General features: G+C 42.3%; 1 protein-coding gene across 1 annotated transcript in view; it reads right to left on the bottom strand.

Moving 5' to 3' along the window:
* tmcc2 (transmembrane and coiled-coil domain family 2) overlaps window positions 1–25450 on the bottom strand; it is a 200572-nt gene that overhangs the window by 74073 nt on the left and 101049 nt on the right. The window contains exons 5-6 of the mRNA XM_068007666.1: window positions 19927–20062; window positions 15145–17307 (exon numbers count right to left, since the gene is read on the bottom strand). Of these exons, the coding sequence (XP_067863767.1) occupies window positions 16996–17307; window positions 19927–20062 (448 nt within the window). The 3' untranslated portion in view covers window positions 15145–16995. The remainder of the gene's footprint in view (window positions 1–15144; window positions 17308–19926; window positions 20063–25450) is intronic.

The raw sequence follows: 25450 nt of genomic DNA, 5'->3' as shown, positions 1-25450 counted from the left end.
TAAATCTCCTCTGCATCTTCTCCAAGGCCTTGACATCTTTCCCAAAGTATGATGCCCAACCTTGGACACAATACACCAGCTGAGGCCTAAGCAGTAATTTATAAAGGTTTAGCATAACTTCCTTATTTTTGTACTCTTATGGCTCTACTTGTTCTATGATGGTCATGGGTTAACCAGTGACCCTGGGGATTGTTGAGTAACATATGCTTGGTTGGTCAGGGCATGAGTCAGCATTCATCCATTGATACATTTTCGACGTAGATAGCTGCTGTAGTTGGACCTTAATCAAAGTCCAAATTTTGGTTCCTTTCAGCTGTGGCAGGAGGATGGAAGCAGGAAAGATTGGAAGCCTCGTGCGCAGGGTATCCCACCCTGCTCTGCCACAGGCGCTGAAGATTAACGAGACGGAAGACTGATATGATAGTAGATGTTGCTGCCTAGGTAATTGAACTGTTCGACGTAGCCTGTGGTGTTTTATTTTTTTTTTACAACTTGCAGGCAAGAAGCTTAGGTTGTTTAATTCTCATTCCAAACTTGGCAGTTTCTTTGGATAAATATCTGAGGATCTCCTTGAGATGCTCTTCATTTTTGGCAAAAATTACCTTCGGAGTAGTGGAAATTTTTAAAAGAGAAAAAAAGAAAGAACCTGCATTTATATAGCGCCTTTCACGGCCTCAGGACGTCCCAAAGCACTTTACAGCCAATAAAGTACTTTTGAAGTGTAGTCACTGTTGTAATGTAGGAATAATTTATATCATCACACACAATAGCTCTCAGTGAATTTGGGATGTACGTACAAGTGGGAAGTTCACTATCACTTACTGAGCCAGGGTTACTGGTTCATGAATGTCAGGTTTTGGGGAAATTAGTTACCTGTCAATATCCCAATACAATTTCTGTGTAGCTGCTGGAGTAAAGCTGAAAGTTCACAAGCCATCGGTTCCTTTAGTCATCATTTGTTTCTTTCTGTTATTATAGGAACGTTGATCTGATTCTAGGGTTCAAATAATTGCTTAATATTTTATTTGAACCATGACGCTGGATCTTCTGCATAATCCACATTTACATTTTGTTTTTTACCCAGCTTGCCTGATACCTTAATCAGCACCTTCAGTATAGAAGATTGAGGAGTGATCTGAACGAGGTGTTTAAAACGTTAAAAGGATTCGATAGGTTAGATACGGAGAAACTATTTGCTCTGGTGGGGGAATCCCAAACAAAGGGGGAAGCAATCTTAAAATTAGAGCTAGTCTGTTTGGGAATGAAATCAGGAAGCACTTTTTCCACACAAAGTAGTAGAAATCTGGAACTCTCTGCCGAAAAGGCTATGGATGCTGGGGGCCAATTGGAGCTTTCAAGACTGAGATCGATAGATTTTTGTTGGGTAAGGTTGTCAAGGGATGTGGAGCTAAGGCCGGTGAACGTAGCTGAGGTACAGATCAGCCATAATCTCATTGAACGGCGGAGCAGGCTCAAAATGCTGAACGGCCTACTCCCGTTCCTATGTCAATATTACTGAATTGAAGGTTTCAGACGCTCAATCAAGACAGCCGCAAAACCAGAAGTGTTGCCTCAGGCCAACTGCAAACTCATTTAAAAGCAGCCAGCTACTTCCGTCATAAAGGGAAGGACCCATCTGTGCTTTAATCAGGGTTTGCTGTCCCATTACAGCTGATGCGACGGCTCCCAACGACTCGTTATTGTCCGAACGAACGAGGTGTCGACGGGAAGCAGTGCTTTCAACCAATCTCCCAAATCAGAAATCACCTGGTAGAGGCCGGGGTGGGGGGGGCGCTCACACCGTGAGGTATGGACGTTGGCTGTAGGATAAAATCATCTGTTGCAAAACCCAACTGAAAAAGTTTGGTTTTGAAAATCTGAAACAAACTCTGGTGAACCTGCTGCACCAGCAGATGAAGGATTGGCCACAGATGAGGGATAGCAGAATACAATTTTATTGATTCTAACATTGCAGATCAATGATTTTTTGTCTTTATGGATTTTTTTCACCATCTTTGTGCAACACAAGATTTCAGTCATGTTGATTGGTCGGCCCAGAAACTTTGAATATTAAAAAAAAAACTATCTGCATTTATCATCTAAAAAAAACAAATTCACAATTTACAGAAGGAAAAAAAAAGGAATGTATGCCAAGGCATATGGGGAGAGATGATCAAAAGCTTGGACAAAAAGATGAGTGGAATGGTCATAGGTTAACTCTCTGGTGTTTAGAAGAATGAGAGGTGGTTTCATTGAAATATATAAGATTCTGAGAGGGGCTTGACAGGGTAGATGCTAAGAAGTTGTTTTTTCTGGGTGGAGAGTCTAGGACTAGGGGGCATAGTTTCAGGATAAGGGGGTCAGCGATTTAAGATAGAGATGAGGAGGAATTTCTTCACTCAGAGGGTTGAGAGTCTTTGGAGTTCTCTACCCCAGAGGGCTGTGGATGCTGAGTCGTTGAGTATATTCAAGGCTGAGATAGACAGATTTTTGGACTCTTGGGGAATCAAGGGATATGGGGATCGGGTGGGAAAGTGGAGTTGAGGTCGAAGATCGCCCATGATCTTATTAGAATCATAGAAGTTTACAACATGGAAACAGGCCCTTCGGCCCAACATGTCCATGTTGCCCAGTTTATATCACTAAGCTAGTCCCAATTGCCTGCACTTGGCCCATATCCCTCTATACCCATCTTACCCATGTAACTGTCCAAATGCTTTTTAAAAGACAAAATTGTACCCGCCTCTACTACTGCCTCTGGCAGCTCGTACCAGACACTCACCACCCTTTGAGTGAAAAAATTGCCCGTCTGGACCCTTTTGTATCTCTCCCCTCTCACCTTAAATCTATGCCCCCTCGTTATAGACTCCCCTACCTTTGGGAAAAGATTTTGACTATCTACCTTATCCATGCCCCTCATTATTTTATAGACTTCTATAAGATCACCCCTTAACCTCCTACTCTCCAGGGAAAAAAGTCTCAGCCTATCCAACCTCTCCCTATAAGTCAAACCATCAAGTCCGGGTAGCATCCTAGTAAATCTTTTCTGCACTCTTTCTAGTTTAATAATATCCTTTCTATAATAGGGTGACCAGAACTGTACACAGTATTCCAAGTGTGGCCTAACTAATGTCTTGTACAACTTCAACAAGACATCCCAACTCCTGTATTCAATGTTCTGACCAATGAAACCAAGCATGCTGAATGCCTTCTTCACCACCCTATCCACCTGTGACTCCACTTTCAAGGAGCTATGAACCTGTACTCCTAGATCTCTTTGTTCTATAACTCTCCCCAACGCCCTACCATTAACGGAGTAGGTCCTGGCCCGATTTGATCTACCAAAATGCATCACCTCATATTTATCTAAATTAAACTCCATCTGCCATTCATCGGCCCACTGGCCCAATTTATCAAGATCCCATTGCAATCCTAGATAACCTTCTTCACTGTCCACAATGCCACCAATCTTGGTGTCATCTGAAAACTTACTAACCATGCCTCCTAAATTCTCATCCAAATCATTAATATAAATAACAAATAACAGCGGACCCAGCACCGATCCCTGAGGCACACCGCTGGACACAGGCCTCCAGTTTGAAAAACAACCCTCTACAACCACCCTCTGTCTTCTGCCGTCAATCCAATTTTGTATCCAATTGGCTACCTCACCTTGGATCCCGTGAGATTTAACCTTATGTAACAACCTACCATGCGGTACCTTGTCAAAGGCTTTGCTAAAGTCCATGTAGACCACGTCTACTGCACAGCCCTCATCTATCTTCTTGGTTACCCCTTCAAAAAAATTCAATCAAATTCGTGAGTCATGATTTTCCTCTCACAAAACCATGCTGTTCCTAATCAGTCCCTGCCTCTCCAAATGCCCGTAGATCCTGTCTCTCAGAATACCCTCTAACAACTTACCCACTACAGATGTCAGGCTCACCGGTCTGTAGTTCCCAGGCTTTTCCCTGCCGCCCTTCTTAAACAAAGGCACAACATTTGCTACCCTCCAATCTTCAGGCACCTCACCTGTAGCGGTGGATGATTCAAATATCTCTGCTAGGGGACCCGCAATTTCCCCCCTAACCTCCCATAACGTCCTGGGATACATTTCATCAGGTCCCGGAGATTTATCTACCTTGATGCACGTTAAGACTTCCAGCACCTCCCTCTCTGTAATATGTACACTCCTCAAGACATCACTATTTATTTCCCCAAGTTCCCTAACATCCATGCCTTTCTCAACCGTAAATACCGATGCGAAATAGTCATTTAGGATCTCACCCATCTCTTGTGGTGCCGCACATAGATGACCTTGTTGATCCTTAAGTGGCCCTACTCTCTCCCTAGTTACTCTTTTGCCCTTTATGTATTTGTAGAAGCTCATTATTGAATGGCAGAGCAGGCTCGAGGGGCCGAATGGCCTACTCCAGCTATTTCTTATGTTTTAGATGGACTTCTAAAGGTAGGGAAGTAGAGGCGATTAAGAAAGGTGCTCAAGAGAGTAGGGCAGAGAAAGTTGAAGGGAAGGGGGATGCACAGGCGGCCAGAGTTAGAGGCTCAAATGGTATGGAAGGAGACACAAGGCTAGAGGAAGATGCAGAAGTAGGGGCAAGGACATGGAAGTCTTAAAACTGAGCACATGCATTTAAAATTCAATACTTTGGGGGACAGTGGGTGAGGATAGGTCTGCAGAATCTGTGGGTTGCCTTGAATGGCCAGTTGTCTAGGGAATGGGGTGGGGTGGGGAGACCTAGAGTCAAAGGAGGAAAAATAAATATTTTAGAAAACCAAGAATCCAAGGGTTCCCCTATAGCTCAGTGGATAAATGCATCATATAATGCGGCTCTTAATCAGAGGCTAGGAGAGAAAGAACCTGGAGGACTGCAAATGTCACACCCCTGTTCAAAAAAGGGGAGTGGGATAAACCCGGAAATTACAGGCCAGTCAGCCTAACGTCAGTAGTGGGGAAACTTTTAGAGACATTAATCCAGGACATAATTAATTGGCACTTCAAAAAATGTTAACAAATAAAGCCAGCACAGATTTGTTAAAAGCAAATTGTGTTTCACTAATTTGATTGAGTTCTTTGATGAAGTAACGGAAGACTTTCAAAAGGCGCTTGAAAAAGTGCCCACACAATAGACTTGTTAGCAAAATTGAAACCCATGGGATTAAAGGGGCAGTAGCTGCGTGGATATGAAATTACTAGAATGATAAAAGAACTGAGACATTATACCTATCAGGAAACATTAAACAGCTGGAGCACTTTACTATAGAAAAGAGAAGAACTGATAGAGGTCTTTAAGATTATGAAAGGGTTTGACAGGGTAGACGTAGAGATGTTTCCACTTGCGGGGGAGACCAGAACTAGGGGCCATAATTATAAGATAGTCACTAATAAATCCAATAGGGAATTCAGGAGAAACTTCTTTACCCCGAGAGTGGTGAGAATGTGGAACTCGCTACCACAAGGAGTAGTTGAAGCTAGATAAACACGAAGGAGAAAGGAATAGAAGGATACATTGGGATTGGATGAATTAGGGTGGGAGGAGGCTCGTCTGGAGCATAAACGCTGGCACAGACCTGTTGGGCCAAATGACCTGTTTCTGTGCTGTTCATTCTATGTAAAAAACTAATGGGGTGGGGGAAGGGAAAGATCCAGTTGGAACCTTGGCTAAAATTCTTCAGAACAAATTATACTGTAGGTGGTCTACAGTACAGCTGCAATCAAAACTTTGTTACCATGGAAATACGTGGGGCTGAAAATCTTGCAGCTGTGACCCTCAGAATCTGTGGGAAGCAGAGACGACACACCCTGGATTGTTTGCAGAGTGAAGGGGTGGCCTCACTACAGCGCTGGCAGAGAGCACAACTGAAGCAGAAGGGCCTGGGCTCGTCCTGTAACTTCCAGTCAGAAAATATCTGAAACATCCTGTGGCCTGGGCGTGCTCCTGGCTCGTGGAGAGACGGTCATTAATGACGTGCTTTTTTTTCTGCTATTAAAGAACCAGTCACATAGGCTGAAAGGCGCTAGGCTCAATCCCCTATCTCCGGAACAGTAGCAGTCGGGGGCTTCAGTGCCCCTGGGCTTGGGCAGAGGAAAGAGCACAAAACAGCCATGGGTTCCTTCTACAGATTTTAAAATTCTCATCCTTGTTTTCAAATCCCTCCACAGCTTCGCTCCTGCCTAACTCTGTAACCTCCTCCAGCCCTACAACCCTCAGATAAGACCATAAGAGATAGGAGCAGGAGTCGGCCATTCGGCCCCTCGAAGCCTGCTCCGCCATTTAATGAGATCATGGCTGATCTGATTTTTTACCTCAACTCCACTTTCCTGCCTTTCCCCATATCCTTTGACTCCCTTGCTGATCAAAAATTTGTCTAACTCAGCCTTGAATGTATTCAATGACTCAGCCTCCACAGCTTTTTGGGGTAAAGAATTCCAAAGATTCACGACCCTCTGGGAGAAGAAATTCCTCATTTCCGTCTTAAATGGGTGACCCCTTATTCTGAGACTATACCCCTTAGTTTTAGATTCCCCCATGAGGGGCAACATCCTCTCAGCATCTACCCTATCGAGTACCCTCAGAATCTTGTATGTTTCAATAAGATCCCCTCTTTTTCTTCTAAACTCCAATAAGTATAGACCCAACCTGTTCAATCTTTCCTCATAAGACAACCCTTCCATACCCGGAATCAACCTAGTGAACCTTCTCTGAACTGCCTCCAATGCAAGTATGTCCTTCCTTAAATAAGGGCACCAGAACTGTACCCAGTATTCCACATGTGGTCTCACCAGCACCCTATACATTTGTAGCATGACATCCCTGCTTTTATACTCCATCCCCCTAGAAATAAAGGCCAATATTCCGATGGCCTTCCGGATTACCTGCTGCACCTGTATGTTGACTTTTTCTGTTTCATGTACGAGGACACCCAGATCCCTCTGTACCGCAGCATTTTGTAGTATTTCTCCATTCAAATAATATTTTTATTTTTTATTTTTCCTCCCAAATTGGAGGACTTCATACTTTCCCACATTATATTCCATCTGCCAAATTTTTGCCCATTCGCTTAACTAGACACTGTGTCCTCCTCACAACTTGCTTTTCCACCTATCTTTGTATCATCAGCAAATTTGGCCACAATACACTCTGTTCCTTCATCCAAGTCATTGATATATATTGTAAATAGTTGAGGCCACAGCACTGATCCCTGCGGCATCCCACTAGTTACAGATTGCCATTTTGAAAATGACCCTTTTATCCTGACTGTTTTCTGTTAGTTAGCCAATCCTTTATCCATGCCAATATATTACCCCCAACACCATGAGCTCTTATCTTTGGTAGTAACCTTTTATTGGCACCTTATGGAAATCCAAATATACTGCATCCATTGGTTCCCCTTTATCCACCATACCCGTTACTTCCTCAAAGAACTCTAATAAATTTGCCAGTCACGATTTCCCCTTCATAAAGCCATGTTGACTCTCCTTGATTGTATTATGAGTCTCCAAATGTCCTGCTACGACTTCCTTAATAATGGATTCTAGCATTTTCCCATCTCTGCGCTCCTCCAATTTTGGCCTCTTGCGCATCACCCATTTTCATCGCTCTACCATTGGCAGCTGTGCATTCAGCTGCCTAGACCCTAATCTCTGAAATTCCCTCCCGAAACCTCTCCACCTCTCTCTCCTCCTTCAAGACGCTCCTTAAAACCTACCTCTTTGATCACCTGTCCTACTATCTCCTTATGTGGCTCGGTGTCAAATTTTGTTTGATAACGCTCGTATGAAGCACTTTGGGATGTCATACGACGTTAAAGGTGCTATATAAATACAAGTTGTTGTTACTATCCAGTGACCCCTGCTGGGGAATGTGCATGTGTGGCTGTCGGGAGGGTGGAATAGGACTTAGTGTGATGCCCCACTCCCTATGTTTAATGGCATATCTGGTCTCACACAAAGAATGGCCCTGTGGAGGAGCAATATACTTTAGCAGCAGTCAGTGCCTTCAGGAGAGGAAGGATTTACAGCACAGTGCACATATCCAGGAATCCTTTGAACAGATCTAGATAAATGCAATAGCATAATCGATGGGAGTCAGGATTGATAAGAGCCAAACTGAATTCAAGTAAACAGAACCACCTTCAACATCCTATAGGAGCAATTAAAAACTTAATCTGTTGAATAAATCTATTGAAAAATTGGTTTATTTTTTGACAATTTTATTTCAGGTTTTTGTTTTCGATTGTATGCAGAAGTACACATTTATTTAGAACATTTATTCTTCCAGAAAATAAAAGACAATGAACGAATGATGGGACATTCCGATATAAAGTGTATATATTTTTAAAACTCTTGTGCCCAAATCTTTACGCTGAGCACGTATGGATGACGAGGAACACTAACAGGTGAAGTTCCCCAGGGGTTCAACAACTAGAAGTCACCAAGTAATTCTTCATCCTTAACATTTATGCCAATATATAGGACATTGTTAATCCAATAATGCTGCCCATTTGCTTCCCCCCACCCCCCCACCCCAAAAAATTCATAACTGCTTCCATGATTCTTCATCCACCCAAGTAAACATCTCAATGACAGATCCGTTATCAAATTATTTGGCATGGGGATATTCTTTGTAGGGCAAAGCAATTCAGCCACATGGTTAAGCACCTTGAAGGCCAAAGAAACTGGCATTGAAATTGGTGGATTCAGGTTCAAACAAACCATATACAGCACATAGCTTCATTAAGTTCTCAGTGGAACCCAAGCATTAGCAAAGTCTGCCAGAGATGCAACAAGATTTTTAATTTTTCTCCCTCTCCAGCCCACGTTCCCTCCACTCCCCCAATTGTCTCCTGAAAACTCTGTATCCTCTTGCAAGGGGGTCGGTAGCTCTCCGGTATCTCACTGCCACCACCCCCATGAATGGCTATTCTGAGCATCGTCAGGTTATTCCACCATGGTGAGCATTACAATCACACCCCTGCCTGATGGCTGCACACATGCACTTTCCAGCCTGTACCACTAAACAGCAATTTACGAGTGGGAACTTCACCTCATTTTGCCCCTCCCTCGTATGGTGCCCCAAATGCAGCCCCGAGTGAGATCAACTCTAACAGCACAGACCAGGAATCCAACGTAGTCTGCGTGGCGTAGCACCACATTAGAAGTGCATCGACCAATCGAGTCACTGGGGAAACTGAGACTTTCAAATGCTGAGGTAGGGGGTTGTTAATTTCAAGATATCTTAACATATTTTAACACATCGATACATACTTTGGACATGAGGAAGCCATCAGTGGTGTCCAATAGGTGACTGGTTCAAATGAGTAAAAGGTAATTTTAGGACTGATATCAGAAACAACTTCTTCACAAAAGGAGTGATCTGCATGTGGAATGGATTTCCAGGGGAACCCAATGGCCTTTCCAATCCTTGTGACTGATGTATCTTGTGACAGAGTTGTAGATTTAATATAAGCACAGAATTCTTCCAGACAGACTTTGCAGCAGTGCAGAGATTTTTTTTTTAAATGAACGTATTTGCCACCTGCAAATAAGCACCTTCCATTGTAGGGCTTGTGGAAGAAATCTGTCAAAAGTCTTTGCTTTTGAGTAATAAATAATATATTGCAACACATAAATGAAATAAAAAGATTTTTTTTTAAAGTATGAAGGTGTCAGCAAGACATGTTAATGGAGTGTCAGCAAGACCAGTAACTTAAATAACTCAGTCAATAATAAAAACATAACATAACTTCAGGTATCTCATTAAATAACCGATAAAATAAACTTTGGACCTTGTGCAAACAACAAGGATTGTGGAGTTTACATTCATTTCAACAATTAAGAGGACTTTAATGACCCGGATGGACTTAGCATCTGTAACACAACACACCTCACAAGAGGTTTCTATATTCTCTACCGGAACACAACAGAACTCTTCCACCAATCAATAATGTGGAGATGCCGGTGATGGACTGGGGTTGACAATTGTAAACAATTTTACAACACCAAGTTATAGTCCAGCAATTTTATTTTAAATTCACAAGCTTTCGGAGATTTTCTCCTTCCTCAGGTAAATGATCTTGAAACATTTACCTGAGGAAGGAGAAAATCTCCGAAAGCTTGTGAATTTAAAATAAAATTGCTGGACTATAACTTGGTGTTGTAAAATTGTTTACACCAATCAATAAGGCTCTCTTAGGGAACTTCACAGTGTGTGTTTTAAAGGGAGTGTTTCACACATGTTCGCTGTTAAGGGAGAGAACCATAATCAGAGGCGATTGTTTATACAGCATTGCAACTAGACCGGCTTGCTCTCACATTAGGATCGTGTTGCGCACTTGAATGGATGGCTGCGTATTTCTGAATGTCCACTAGTTTTAACCCCTTTTGTATCTCTAAATCCTCAAGAGTCCTAAACTAGGAAAGTATTTGTAGTTTTGTTACGTAGCATGGAGATGCAAGATAAACTACTGCTGTAAATCTGCTTATTCAAGGCACTTTATAGCAGTAACACCCAATTGCATGCAACTGAAGTGGAAAGAGCTGTCTTTATTTCCATGCAAACAGAAAACAGATTTTTAAAAAATACATACTTTGTCTTTGCACAGAATCAGCTTTCACGATGTCTCCTTGACTCACGAGTGAAACAATGTAGAATGCTTGGGGACTTAGTTGAGCACTTAAAGGGGAAGATAAGTCGAGGATGGAATACTTTGTGTTCTAAGTGCACCCCCAACTTGATGGTGAAAAAACACCTGGATAAAAGTTTTTTTTTGATTTAAAGACATGAATTTTCTTGGCTGCAGAGGGGTATAGAGCAGGTCATACTCCTTGTACACTTCTCCATGACAGGGAATGTCCATATTTAAAACCACAGAGAGCCAACATCAGGCCAACCAAAGCATTGATCTCGTCTAACCTCAGTCATGCAGCGGCTTAGCAGGGAGGGAGAATCAGCCTGTCATACCTCCCCGCATGTAAGAAATGGTCATTAAAATAAAACAAGCCACATTTTCACGATATATTTTTACTGTAAATGGGGATGTACCTCAAATAAAAAAATACTCCTCCTCCTCCTCTCCTCCCCTCCCCCACCCCACTAGCCTGAATTCCCCTTCAATGCCACTTTTGGAGTATACCCGCTGGTCACCTTGGGAGAAAAGAGGGAACTAGTTCACATGGCATCACAGGAAGTATTAAAGCATTTGTAACACGACTAATTAAGACTTAGAAAATGAAATATGCCATATGTTGTAATGTAAACAGAGAGCTACCCTTTTTGTTTCAGTTGTCAGAATGCCCTTCATATACCCATAAATAACTCTCACTGGTGAGTAAATAAACTAGGCAATAGATTGCTCTCCATGACTTATTCTTTATATATTACAGTATTTTAAAAAAATAATACAGGAGTGCGGCCAATGGCAGACATGCTGTTCTTCCTCGGTCAGCAGTACTCTTTAATGTAAATAACCTGACGTTCAGGGGAACCAACAGCGTTATGGACCCACCAGAGTGCAGGTCGACAAATCTGCCACCGGGTTACGGCTACCTGTTTCACTAAAGTAATTGGAGGAACATCAGGTCCTGTGCATTCGCTCTTTCAGCCCCTGTATGTCACAGCAAGGTCCAGTGCATCTACAGTAACACAGTACAGCGCACTGAGGTAACCCTCCCAAAACAAGATCCCTTATTTCCTGCGTTTAAGCGCCAATGTAAAAGTGCCTTTTGACAGCCTTACTATGAAGGTCTATTGTGCCTGCATAAAGTGCTTGATGGTGCAGGAGCTGCACAAGCTCCAGGGGAGAGGTCAAATTGGGAAGTGGCAGTAAATCTTCAAAGTACAATACTGTTAAAAGTGGAAAAGGAGAATAATCAGTGAACTGTTTAGCAGCTGAAACTCAAGAGGAATGAATTCCGCTACTTATAATGAAATTGTCAAATCATGGATAAAGAAGATGTTTATAATTTCACTAGTGAGAGCAGAAATCTTCCCCAATATTTCTGCAATGAAAAATTTGTTTGGCTTTAAATTGTGTGTCAGACTACCTTTGCTCGTATGACAAGCAATATTTGTGATGATTTAATGTTTGTGACAAAACGACAAATAGAAAATTGTGAAAATGAGGCCCACGTGAGTTTCTTGGTTTGCAACAGTAGCACATTGCTTTGTTCTACTCATTTACATTTTACACAGCTGTCAGCCAGTCACGTGGCCATAACTAGGGCAAATAATTTGCTGCGGCAAATGACGTGCTACAATGCAGATCTGCTCAGGAACTGGCACAATCACCTGGACAACGACATGTGCAAAATTACAGTACCTGGGCAGCAAATCACCCAATTAAGTGTAGAAAATTTGCGGAATTCATTGCCCAATATTGTACCACGTTAATTCATTTACCCTTAACCAGGGATCACTGCCTGCTGAAAGACCCAAGTCTATGGTCCAAATCACACCCAAAACAGAAACAGAGAATGCTGGAAACACACAGCAGGTCAGTCAGTGTCTGTGGAGAGAATAGACAAGTTAACGCTTAGGGTGTAGATAAGTCTTCAAAACTGAAAAATAAGAGGCAGACAGGCATGCAATCACAGCAAGAAAAAGATATAGATATGCACACATATACATGATAAATCCAGAGAGGAATCATGAGTGAAACACAGATGTTTAATTATTCCATTCATAACTCCTCTTTGGGTTTGCCTGTGTGTATAATAACCCCCCTCCCCTTTTCTGATTGTATTAATATGCCTGCCCATCTCTTATTTTTCAGATTTGAAGGGTCCGCACCCTAAAGGTTACATTGTCTGTTCTCTTCACAGATGCTGACTAACCTGCTGTGTGTTTCCAGAATTATCAGCTTTTGTTTCAGATTTCCAGCATCTGCAATATTTTAGATTTTACCCACACAGTTAGTCGATTGGTGCAAGTGTAATCATAAGGGATGTAGTGTGGGGGGGGGGGGGGGGCATAGACTTCAAGGGAAGTTGGGGCCAGTGGGCATTGAAGAGAAACTTGCTATACAATTTCAAACTAATAAAATCCAGCAAGTATTTGGGTAGGGATCGGAATGCAGAGCCTTAAACCCTGACTCATGGCAAGCGGGAATCACTAAAGTTACTGGAATAAGTGGGACAGTAATCAACATTGTTTATGTCTACTCAAGTAACGCTCTTGAAATCTTCCCAGTTCCAGGAAGCTGCTTCCTTAGAACATTATCTTGAATAACTAATTCAATATATAAATAATATACTAGTCAATATCCCATGGCGCTGCATATAGAATCAAGATCAGTTAAACCAGGGTTAGAGATTGGGGATAAATGGACCAGGGCACGCAAACATAATTCAATCCCCATTTTAAAATCTGTCCTTATATTTCCATGATAAATTCCTACATCCACTTTTTTTTTTAAATGGAAAAACCAAAGTAAATTCGTCACACAACAATTACACCCTCTCGCTGGTGGAGGTGCTGCAGTGTCATCATTGGCAGGAGGATATCATTGCAACCGGACAAGTTCACAAAAGGATTTTCCATTATAAATGTGGACATTGGAATTAATACTGGAAAACTAAACAGGAAGCATGCACAGATTTAAGATTTTTAATATATTAAATTTCTGCATCAAACAAACTGGGACAGTAATGCTCCTCCATCATCAGTCTTCATAAAGCTCTAGATCTATAATTCTGAACAACCAAACAAGATAGCTACAAAGACTGCAGTTCAAGTTATTCTTCTGAAAACAGGAAAAAATTACTTTAAAGAAAATAAAGTTTCAACTAACAGTACTTTATATTAAAAAATTGTCTCAGTCTTGTTAAACTGGAGATTAAAAAATGACCTTCAAACTGTACACTCTTTTTCCTCATGCTGCACCTACACAGGAAAGCACATCCCTTCCTAAATGGCGAGAACTTTCACTGCGTTAATGGCATATTACCTTGCATTATCGCCCTTCCTATTATACTAACTGCAACGTATTAGTGATGTGTTAGCATGGCCCCACTGACACCACATCCTTACATGGCATTGTGTCAGCCCCACACATCCTGCAACTGTTTTTGCAGTATTACTGGACTATTATTTAACTCCCAAGTAACTGAGTGGCCATGTTATATATTCTGATGTGTTTTTTAAAAATCTTTCTCCTTTTCCACTATCTTGGTCTCCTTCCCTCCGCCTCTCCCTCAGGCATTGACTCCTTGTTGGGAAACAGTTTCTTTCCACCTTGTTCAAGTAACCATTCTTGTGCATGAGCTCAGAAATTGAGCACGAGAATGCTATTCAACCATGGATGGGGATAACAGCCGAGCCCGATGGTGTCCTCATTCAACCTCCACATGCGCGTGCACACAGAGGTCGCTCAATAAGGGTCAGGAGCCAGAACCTTGGCTAATTTCCCCTTTCCCAAAGGAGGCCAATTAGTTCCCTAAACCTTCCCAGCTGAGACCAGCTAATTCAGTGCAACTCGGGAACTGAACCCGGGACCTACTGGTTTGTTTGAATTAGAGTCGCACCGTGTGGTATATTTACCCACTAAGCCATCAAGGCAGCCTCAACCACGGTCCTAATAAATTCCACACAACGACAACGCAGCCATTCCCATTTCTAACTTGTTTTCAGATCACTGATGCAAAAGCTTACCTCTGACCGCAGGCTCCACTAACTCTGAACCCCATTTAATTGTATCCTGATTTTCAAATCAGTATTCATCAGTCTGACAATGCTTCCTAGGTGCTAGTGGAGATTTTTTTTTTTAGAAATGAGCACCAAAAGGAAATGGCAGTTCTCTGATCAAAACAGGAAAAAAGAAAATGTTGAGCCTATTCGTTGAGTATCTCTTTGGGAATGTTTTTTCCGGTATTCCCTCTACTGTAAGTATCTGATGTTCTCTCCCAAAACACCTTTATGTGAGGAGGCTTTTTAATGCTGCTTTTTCTCCTCCCCCCCCACCCCCAAAAATTGTTCCCCGATACAATCAGCATTTGCTTGGACAGTCCTCACATTGGAATTACAACCTTATTCAGCATAAATGTTGAACAATTAAAGCACACATTCCCCCAGGCAGCTAATGCAGGACATGAAATAAGGCAAAAAATTAAAATGAAATGGGACTTACACATAGTTGGTATTCTGGATGGATGAGATCAAATAGGCAAGAAGGGGCTTCTTCATCTAAATCCATGGTGAGATTTGGAATCTGGATTTTATGGGAAACAACTTTCAGTGAACTATATGATTGCTTGATGTGTGGAGAATTTTGTGACTTCAAATCTTCAGCACATTATGGACTCCACTGGCAGCACCAGCTATTGCCACAATCTCTCTCCTGTGAGGGAGCGTGGTGCTGCCGTACTGCACTGCTTATTTCATGCCTACTGACAGTAAAACACACGATTTGTTCTTTCCAATAAGGCATTTGTTCTCCGTTAGCTCACATTGAATGGGAGGAAAACAAAAGGGGAAATAGGCAAATAATCTCCTGATCTACCAGGTGCTGTTCCACTGGCACCTGGGTGGAAAATATTCCCATGTTGTTTCACCAAACGCTGCTTACAAATGAGAGATGAATGCCAAAATAAAAATAATTTTTTTAAATATTAAAGAAAACACACAACAAAAAGCCACTGTGCTCCAATGAAGCAAACTTATTTCAAGCATTAATTACCCACACAAAGCTGATACATACCCTGCAACAACTTAATGGTGCAGCAGCTGGGCAAAAATCTACTCATCTAAATTTAACAGCTTAAAATCTTCACACCAAACCCAACATGTAGACCTAAAACTCTCACTCTGATTGCTGGATTCAGCATAGTCAGAGAGGTGTGTCCACTGCCCGTTTAACAGGTCAAGTGGTTGCAAGGTATAGGGGAAAGCAAAGTGGAATAACCTTAAATGCATTTAAAAAAATAACAAATTGTAGAAAATCTAACAGTAACGCATATCATGATAATCTTAATTCCTAGTAACACTTTCAATTGAATTTTTGAACTGGTTATAATGCATCTATTTTCTACTGCACTGATGGATCCTACTACGACGTAAAAGATTTTATCCCCCCCTACAGGTCATGTGTCATAATCCAGCAGTATCTCAGTGACACACGACATCACCAGTGCACTCCCTCACCATTTTGTTTCACGTCTGCGGTGGCTGGCCGGCACGTGACTGTAACAGTTTTCCCCATTTGCTGCTGCTGGCAGCAGTAGCAGCGAATGAAACCATCGAGAAAGATATAAGACTGGAAAAATAAAAATAAAAAATGGTCCAGCACGGCAGCGGGTTTCTGAGCATCTTCAAATTTGCTTCCGACATTCTACCCATTTCTTCAATTGCAAATAATCCCAACTGGGCCAAGCTTAAGCTGTCCAACAGAAATATCTCTGAAACCCCCTCCTCCAAGTACCTTAAGTATTAAGGATTAACTTCCACTAGTTTCAAGGACCGTTTTTCACATAAACCGGAATGTGCAATGTGATTAAGCTTAGGGGATCTTGCAAACCATTTGTGCTATATCATCGAATGTATATTAGTTATAAATAAATATATAGGCAGTCACACAAACAATACCAATTCTCTCCCTGCTCCCCACAAAAAAAACTTAAATATTTGTTATAAGTTAACAAAAAAAAATACTGAAATGGTACAATTCATTATGAACAGTGCCTTCCTCAAACTGCCTTCATTGCTCGCTTCAGTCTGCGTGCAAACAGTTTCTCAGAGCCTGTTCAGTTAAAATCTCTTAAAGAGAAATGCAGTTCAATCAGCTCTGCCAGAATCTTCCTTCTAATCGGTCCTCATTTCGTCGTGAATCGTCCTGCTGCACGTGCCCGCCAAACTGACAATGTCATCGACATCGATTGGAGGGGGGAGGGGGGGGAGGAGGAGAGGAGAAAAAGAACAAGAGGTTCGGAAACCTTGTTTAAAAATAAACACGCCAATCTGTCAGCTACCAAAAATGTCCAGATCAGCTGGATAACCGGATCTGTTCTGAGAAGTACACAATGTTTTCCCATTGCTTCCACAGGGAGACGAGGAACAGCACCAGCAGCAGTGTGCTGAGCACACGGAACCGTGTCTTCATGAGCGGAGTGATGAAGTTGGCTATGGTGGAGACGAAGACCAGTATGACGGCCATGAGTGCCAAGATGACATTGATGAATTTGCCCAGCAGCGCCCGTGCATTAGCGTTCTCAACCCCCTCCAGTTGCACCACCTGCTGCTGTTGTTGCTGAAGCTCCAGTTTGGTGATCCGAGTGAGACACGACTCCAGAGCCTCCTGTAAGGGTAAACAAAGAAGAGAAACCAGTGAAATGAGCGAGGCAATATATTCCTTAGAGCAGTTCTCAAGTCAGCTCTCAAAGCCAGCACAAAGTCAGTCTCAATCTGCTGATTAGATAAAAGCGTCAATAACTGAGACCAGATTGGCAATCCCACTCAAAAGAAGATGTGTAAAACACTGTTACAGTAGGGGGCACGCTAAGGTTGGAGCTGAGGTACATTGTTGGGGCAGAGTAGAGGGAGCATACAATCATGTTATGCCCAACTTAGGAGCACTTGTCAACACGATATCCAAATTGGAAAGTGTTCTATTCCCAGCGCTAACATCCCTCATGAATTTTCTGCTCGTTAAGATAAGAAAAAAAACTGCAATAAAATTTTAAAATCCAGTGTAATTTGGCAATCGCATTCACAAAAACAGCAAGCATTTAAGGAACTGCTAACCAATTCAGTGTTAACAAAGCAATCTCATTCTTAAAGACTCCAGAATAGACCATAAAATGGAAATGTGTAATACTGGTAGAGAAGAATGCCATTGGCAAAAGCCTGAGAGCAGGACTCCGGATTATCCTCTTAGGCAATGTAGGGAAGGCGGGAAGAGGATACAAGGCAGAAAATAATAAAAATGACAAAAAAAAGTGAAGAGCTTCTCTAGAATATTACTTTAAGTTCCAGTGAAAATCCACTAAAACATTTCAATACTGTCAGGGTGATAAAATGCTCCTTACAGATATGTAATCAGACATTAGCTGCATTGATTGATCCCATCGTACCTACTTTAGAAGATGCTTTGCACACCAATCAACTTTGGCTAAGTTGCTGAATCAAGGCACAACTGCACCTAGTAACTATAACAGGAAAATCAAGTCCAAAGCGAAAAAAAGCCATTCAATCCATTCAGCACACTCCATCTGTTATTGTCTCTGTACGATTATATAGAATAATACAGCACAGAACGAAGCCATTCAGCCCAACGTGCATGTGCCAGCTCTTTGAGCTATCCAATTAGTCCCACTCCCCTGCTCTTTCCCCATAGCCCTGCAAATTTTTCTTTTTAAAGTATTTATTCAATTCCCTTTTTAAAGTTACCACTGAATCTGCTTCCACCACTCTTTCAGGCAGTGCATTCCAGATCATAACGACTTACTGCGTGAAAAAAATTCTCATCTTCCCTCTGGTTCTCTTGCCAATTACCTTAAATCTGTGTCCGCTGGTTACCAACCTTCCTGCCAGTGGAAATAGTTTCTCCCTATGTACTCTATCAAAACCCCTCATAATTTTGAACACCTCTATTAAATCTCCCCTTAACGTTCTCTGCTCTAAGGTTATTAGGAAGTTATTAGTAAATCTATTAAGACGCTATCTTCTGTCCCCTCCAACATCATCTGTTGATCCCCTACTTTAAGGAACAGTCATTTCCATCTCCTGAAAACAAAATAAAAAATACCAAGCTTTATCACCGTCAAACGCCTGGAAGTCAATGAGGGGATTGCTGCAGCAAATGGGTAACTTTTCTAGGTTATTCAGATTATTGTTGTTTGGCTCCATTTCTCAAAGACTACATAAAAATATTAAGACACTGATTTTTTAAAAATCTGTAATAAAAACTATGATGTGCTTGCGGCAGAAGGAACTCACAGCAAATCCTAACTAGAAAAGGAAGTAGGGATGAAAAATGACACTTAAGGGTGCAGAAAACAATGAGGGAAAATTACTTTTGCAGCTGTTACACACCTGGGACTTGTGGAAGATGGCAGAAGACCTTCAGTGCTTTGAAAGGTTAAAGAGCACAGAGCAAATAAAGGCACAGCCACAGTGCTGCGAGGTCAGCAGACAACGCAGAGAGTGGCTGTAAATGAGTCAGAACTGGATCAGACAGTTCAGGAATGTGTCTGCTCAGGCACTCTCGCACTTATCAGGAACATCCTTCTCTGAACAATACATTTAGTGCGAGATTATCTGGATGTGCCGCATCAAAGCCTATTTGAGCAAAGACTGATATGAGCATCCTGACCCTCCCAACACCCACACATATACAAACCACAGGCATTCCTAAGCTCTGCAGAATGTCCTTTGTTTGCCTATTTTATCATGCCTAATTGCCCCACACACCACGTCCCGACCGAGAAGATGCCTTGCACTCAGTCCCCTGCCAATGCCAAGCTTCATGTGGTCATGCAAAGTGCATGACAGTAACCAGAGAGCAGGTAACTGTACTCTGCCCTCCTGCAGATGGCTTAGCTAGGCAAGAATTTACCACATAGGGAATTACAGGGATGGGAATCTGCAGCTCAACACTCCAGAGCACAATACTTCTCAACTTTCCACCATTGTTTATAGGAATATAGGCACGGGAGTAGGCCAATCAGCCCCTCAACCTGTTTTGAACAGGTATCCCTTAATACCCGTGCCAATTCAGTTGCTTTTGTCAATGCCACCCTGTAGCCTGCTAATAAAAGGTGCATGAGGGCAGTCTAGGGTTATTCGTCCAATGGTGTGAACTTCACTCTTGTTAGGAAGTACCCCACCCCTTGAAAGCACAGCTGAAACCTGCACTTTGGGAAATTGCAGGCATGTTTGCCAACCACAGCAGTCCATTTCTTAGCTGAGTGTGTACCTGGATATCTCTGGCCCTCTCATCTGACTGGTATGCCACTTTTTCCTCCATGCTGGCGAGTTCCTGTTTCAAGTTAGACATTTCATTTTGATGAAGCTCAGTCAGATCATTCAGCTGCTCCTCCAGACGCTCATACCTGTACAGAGAATAACAAAACTACCATGAAAACAACTAACAGCACTTTCTGCTGATAACACAAAGCAACAAACAGCTTTCTTAAATTGGTCCCTGTCTTTCTCAGTTGGTTGAACCATTACAAAGAGTCGAAGAGGAACAGACCATATGGTGTATTCAGGGATTTAATCTTGCATTCTTAAAATCTAGGCTTGTACAGACCATGCACAATATCCCAGACAATCTACTCTTAGACTATGCCTTTGTCACTCTGTAACTGTCCAGTAGGAGGTGCAACCTGGCTGCTAACTTGCCTCTCCCACTGAGAACGATTAACTCGTCATACATGGATTCAGGGGCATTACTCTGCTGGCATACAGAGTTCGCTTTGATAATGAACTAGAGACAGGATCTTCAGTATCAAGAGGACTTATTATGAAGGAAGGTTAGATAAAGTTGGACTCTTCAGCCTTGAAATAAGGTGTATCAGAGGCAACCTGTAGAAGTATACAAGATACCAAGTAGGATAGAAAAGGTTAATCCTGAGCACTATTTCAAGTTAAACTCCAACTGTTGGACAAAAGTATAAACTGGTAAAAGTCTTGTTCAAGATTGATATCAGGAAGCATTTCTTCACCTACAGTGATTAGTACTTAATTAACTATTGCTAAGTACATGTTATCCTGTATTTATTCAGAAGATTAGTGGATTTCCTGTCAGAAGATATGTTGTTTTATAAAGACAACACTGTTAGACTCTTGCTGTTAAGCTATACCATTGGACCTTTAATGCCACAAAGTATAATTATTGTTAAGTACAAACAAGATGAGGTCAGAGTGAATTGCAGATTGGAAGGTGCTTATTCATTTCAGCTTCCAGGTTAATGACCATTTTTTGTTAGATTAAAAAAGCAGGTAAATGGGGTTGAGGTACAGATCAACCATAATCTAATGAGAAATGGGTGGAGTAGGCCATACGGCTCCTCGAGCCTGCTCCGCCATTCAAATGGATCATGACTGATCTTCTATCTCAACTCCACTTTCCCGCCCTATCCCCATATCCCTTGATTCCCTTAGAGTCCAAAAATCTACCGATCTCAATGTTGAATATATCAACAACTGAGCATTCACAGCCCTCTGGGGTAGAGAATTCCAATGATTCACAACCCTGAGTGGAGAAATTTCTTCTCATCTCGGTCCTAAATGGCCGACCCCTTATCTTGAGACTATGACCCCTAGTTCTAGACTCTCCAGCCAGGGGAAACAGCCTCTCAGCATCTACCCTGTCAAGCCACTGAAGAATTTTATACGTTTCAATGAGATCGCCTCTCATTCTTCTAAACTCCAGAGAATAGAGGCCCATTCTACTCATCCTTGCCTCATAGGACAACCCTCTTATCCCAGGAATCAATCTAGTGAACCTTCATTGCACCCCCTCTGAGGCAAGTATATTCTTCCTTAGGTAAGACCAAAAATGTACACACTACTCCAGGTGTAGTCTCACCACAGCCCTATATAATTGCAGCAAGACCTCCTTACTCTTATACTCCAACCCCATTGCAATAAAGGTGAATATATCATTTGCCTTACTAACTGCTTGCTGTACCTGCATGTTAACTTTCTGTGGTTCGTGTACAAGGATACCCAAATCCCTCTGAATACCAACATTTCTTCGTCTCCCACCTTTTAAAAAATATTCTGCTTTTCTATTCTTCCTACCAGAGTGGATAATTTCACATTTCCCCATATTATAATTCATTTGCCACCTTCTCATCCACTCACTTAACCTGTCTATATCCCTTTATGTCCTCCTCACACCTTACTTTCCCACCTAGCTTTGTATTGTCAGTAATCTTGGATACATTACACTCGGTCCCCTCATCTAGAATGGTGGAACAGGCTCAAGGGGCTGAATGGCCTATTTCTGTTCCTATGTTCTCTCATTTAAAAAAAAGATTTCTCTACATCTGAAAAGTGCAACACTTTGCAGTATAACAGCCCGAATATAACGCTAGACGTTTAATACATCTAGCTCCAATACATCTCCCATGGCATTACTTACAGTAGTCGGATGATTTGCTGTTTAAGGACTGGAGAGTTATATTAATTCAATCTATTATTCTGCTGCTAAGGTGGAACTGCGTCTTTTAATGGCCCTTTAGTTGTTAAGTAATGAGCCTCAGGTCAATTAGAGTTTAATTGTTTAGTGAGGAACTGTGCAGATTGGACTATGCTTGTACGTTTGTCAGAAGCACACAAAAGTGGCCGAACAAAAAAAATGCTTGTTTAGCATCTATAATAAATTGTGATATTTACTGTGATGCCACACACACATTCATACACTGCCATGCCTTTGCTCATCGACAAAATGGTTACATTTATAATAGAAATATTGGGGCAGAAATTTAATGATCAATTTTAGTCATTGATATTAATTTTTTAAATTGTAGCAATCAAATATAGCCAGTAAGGAATAAAATTTACTAAGTTAAATTTAGTGAATTATGTATTTATTTATTAAGTTACTACTTGATTGAGGCGTAACAGATTACAGGAGTTACTCAGCTGCTCATTTAGTAATATAACTGTGCATCATATACTGAGTGAGAGCGTATGTAGTGGGTATGTTTTGGGGGATTTTGGCTGAGATGGTAGATGGTTTTACATCGGTGAGCATTTTTTGAGACTTGAAGCTAAGGCAGGAAAGGATTTGGGGACGGTAGTAGGGAAGGTTAGAGTTGGGAGTAACAGGCAGGAAAAAGTGGGGTCAGGAGTTCGTGTGATGGAGTGAGCAAAGGGAGAGGTTGGAGCCTAGTAATGAAGCATGGTAGGACAGCGGAGAAAGTCTCGGTGTGGACATTGGGGAGGGGGGGGGGAAAGAGAGAGAGGAACTGGAAACAGCCGTAAATTAAGATTTGGGTGTAGGCCTCAGAGAAAACATTATTTGGGATGTAGAACATCCAACTGTACGAGCGACAAAAAGGATTTAATTTACATTGATTAACTTTTCATACATTTATAACATAACTTAGATGCTAGTTGTGGCGTTTTATGAAAATTAAGAATTTTGTACATGAGCTAATAAGCTGGAAATAATTTGTCCTGAGTAATACATTGCCTGAAATGAAGTGTGACAGATAAGTTTGATACAGTGTGACAGACAGGAAACTGCACTACACGTATGGATAGATGAGCCATGTGGGAGATATTCAAGAGGGATTAAAATATAGTTACAGAAAATGCTGGATACATTCAGCAGGTCAGTCAGCATCTGTGGAGAGAGAAACAGAATTAACGTTTCAGGTCGATGACCTTTCATCAGAACTGGAAGAAGTTAGACATGGGGGGACAAAAGGAAAAAGGGGCCAGGAAAAGAACAAAAGGAAGAGGTGTGTGATAGGGTGGAGGGCAGTAATGCTTAAATGACAAAAGTGATGTGGTGCAAGGCACAAGAAGACAAGTACAGAAACAAAAGATGGGTCCAGAGGAGGTGTAAATGGTTACAGCAGAATAGCAGAGGGGGAGAGAATCATGGATAATCTGGCAAACAGGAGAAGGCTCCTGTGGCCTGCGACTGTGGGGGAAGGCAGGCAAGACGACCCCAGGGTCTGTACCATTTACACCTCCTCTTACTGCCCCCTTTTTTCTGCCTCTTCTACTTGCTGAAAAGCTGTTCATCTCTTAACATCTTCCAGTTCTGATGACATCATCAACCTAAAACATTAGCTCTGTTGCTCTCTCCAGAGACGCTGCCTGACCTGCTGAGTATTTCCAGCATTTTCTGTTTTTATTTCAGATTTCCAGCAGCTGCAGTATTTTGCTTTTGTTAAAATATAGTTAGTTGACCAGAACCAGGGCAGCAGTCAGGAGTGCTACAAATCATTGAATCATGCAAAATTTATGGCGCAGGAGGCGGCCATTCGGCCCATCGTGTCCCCGCTGGCCAAAAATGAGCCACCCAGCCTAATCCCACTTTCCCGCGCTTGGTCCGTAGACTTGTAGGTCACGGCACTTCAGGTGCACATCCAGGCACCTTTTAAATGAGTTGAGGGTTTCTGCCTCTACCATCCTTTCAGGCAGTGAGTTCCAGACCCCCACCACCCTCTGGGTAAAAACATTTTTCCTCAGTTCCCCTCTGATCCTTCCACCAATCACTTTAAATTTATGCCCCCTGGTCACTGACCTCTCTGCTAAGGGAAATAGGCCCTTCCTGTCCACTCTATCTAGGCCCCTCATAATTTTGTACACCTCAGTTAAATCACCCCTCAGCCTCCTCTGTTCCAAAGAGAGCAACCCCAGCCTATCCAATCTTTCCTCATTGCTAAAATTCTCCAGTCCTGTCAACATCCTCTGTAAATCTCCTATGTACCCTCTCTAGTGCAATTACATCCTTCCTGTAATGTGGTGACCAGAACTGCACACAGTATTCAAGCTGTGGCCTAATAAGTGTTTTACATAGTTCCAGCATAGCCTCCCTGCTCTTATATTCTATGCCTCGGCTAATAAAGTACTCCATATGCCTTCTTAACCACCTTATCTACCTGTCCTGCTACCTTCAGGGATCTGTGGACATGCACTCCAAGGTCCCTCACTTCCTCTACACCTCTCAGTATCCTCCCATTTATTGTGTACTCTCTTGGCTTGTTTGCTCTCCCCAAATGCATTACCTCACACTTCTCCAGACTGAATTCCATTTGCCACTTTTCTGCCCACCTGACCAGTCCATCGATATCTTCCTGCAATCTACAGCTTTCCTCCTCACCATTAACCAACCGCCAATTTTTGTGTCATCTGCAAACTTCTTAATCATGCCCCCTACATTTAGATGCAGCTGTAACAACACTCAAGAAGCTCAACACCATCCAGGACAAAGCATCTTGCTTGATTAGCATCCCATCCACCACCCGAAACATTCACTCCCTTCACCACCGGTGCACTGTGGTTGCAGTGTGTACCATCCACAGGATGCACTGCAGCAACTTGCCAAGGCTTCTTCGACAGCACCTCCCAAACCCACGACCTCTACCACCTAGAAGGACGAGGGCAGCAGGCACATGGGAACACCACCTGCACGTTCCCCTCCAAGTCACACACCATCCCGACTTGGAAATATATCGCCGTTCCTTCATCGTCGCTGGGTCAAAATCCTGGAACTCCCTTCCTAACAGCACTGTGGGAGAACCTTCACCACATGGACTGCAGCGATTCAAGAAGGCGGCTCACCACCACCTTCTCAAGGGCAATTAGGGATGGGCAATAAATGCTGGCCTTGCTAGCGATGCCCACATCCCATGAACGAATAAAAAAAAGTCCAAATCATTAATATATATCACAAAAAGCAAGGGACCTAGAACTGAGCCCTGCGGAACCCCACTGGAAACAGCATTCCAGTCACAAAAACACCCATCGAC

Source organism: Heptranchias perlo, chromosome 27 (assembly GCF_035084215.1).
Source record: "Heptranchias perlo isolate sHepPer1 chromosome 27, sHepPer1.hap1, whole genome shotgun sequence".
In the NCBI taxonomy this organism is placed as follows: Eukaryota; Metazoa; Chordata; class Chondrichthyes; order Hexanchiformes; family Hexanchidae; genus Heptranchias; species Heptranchias perlo.
The sequence above is the reverse complement of the archived record's forward strand: the minus strand, read 5'-3'. Positions and strand labels throughout refer to the sequence as shown.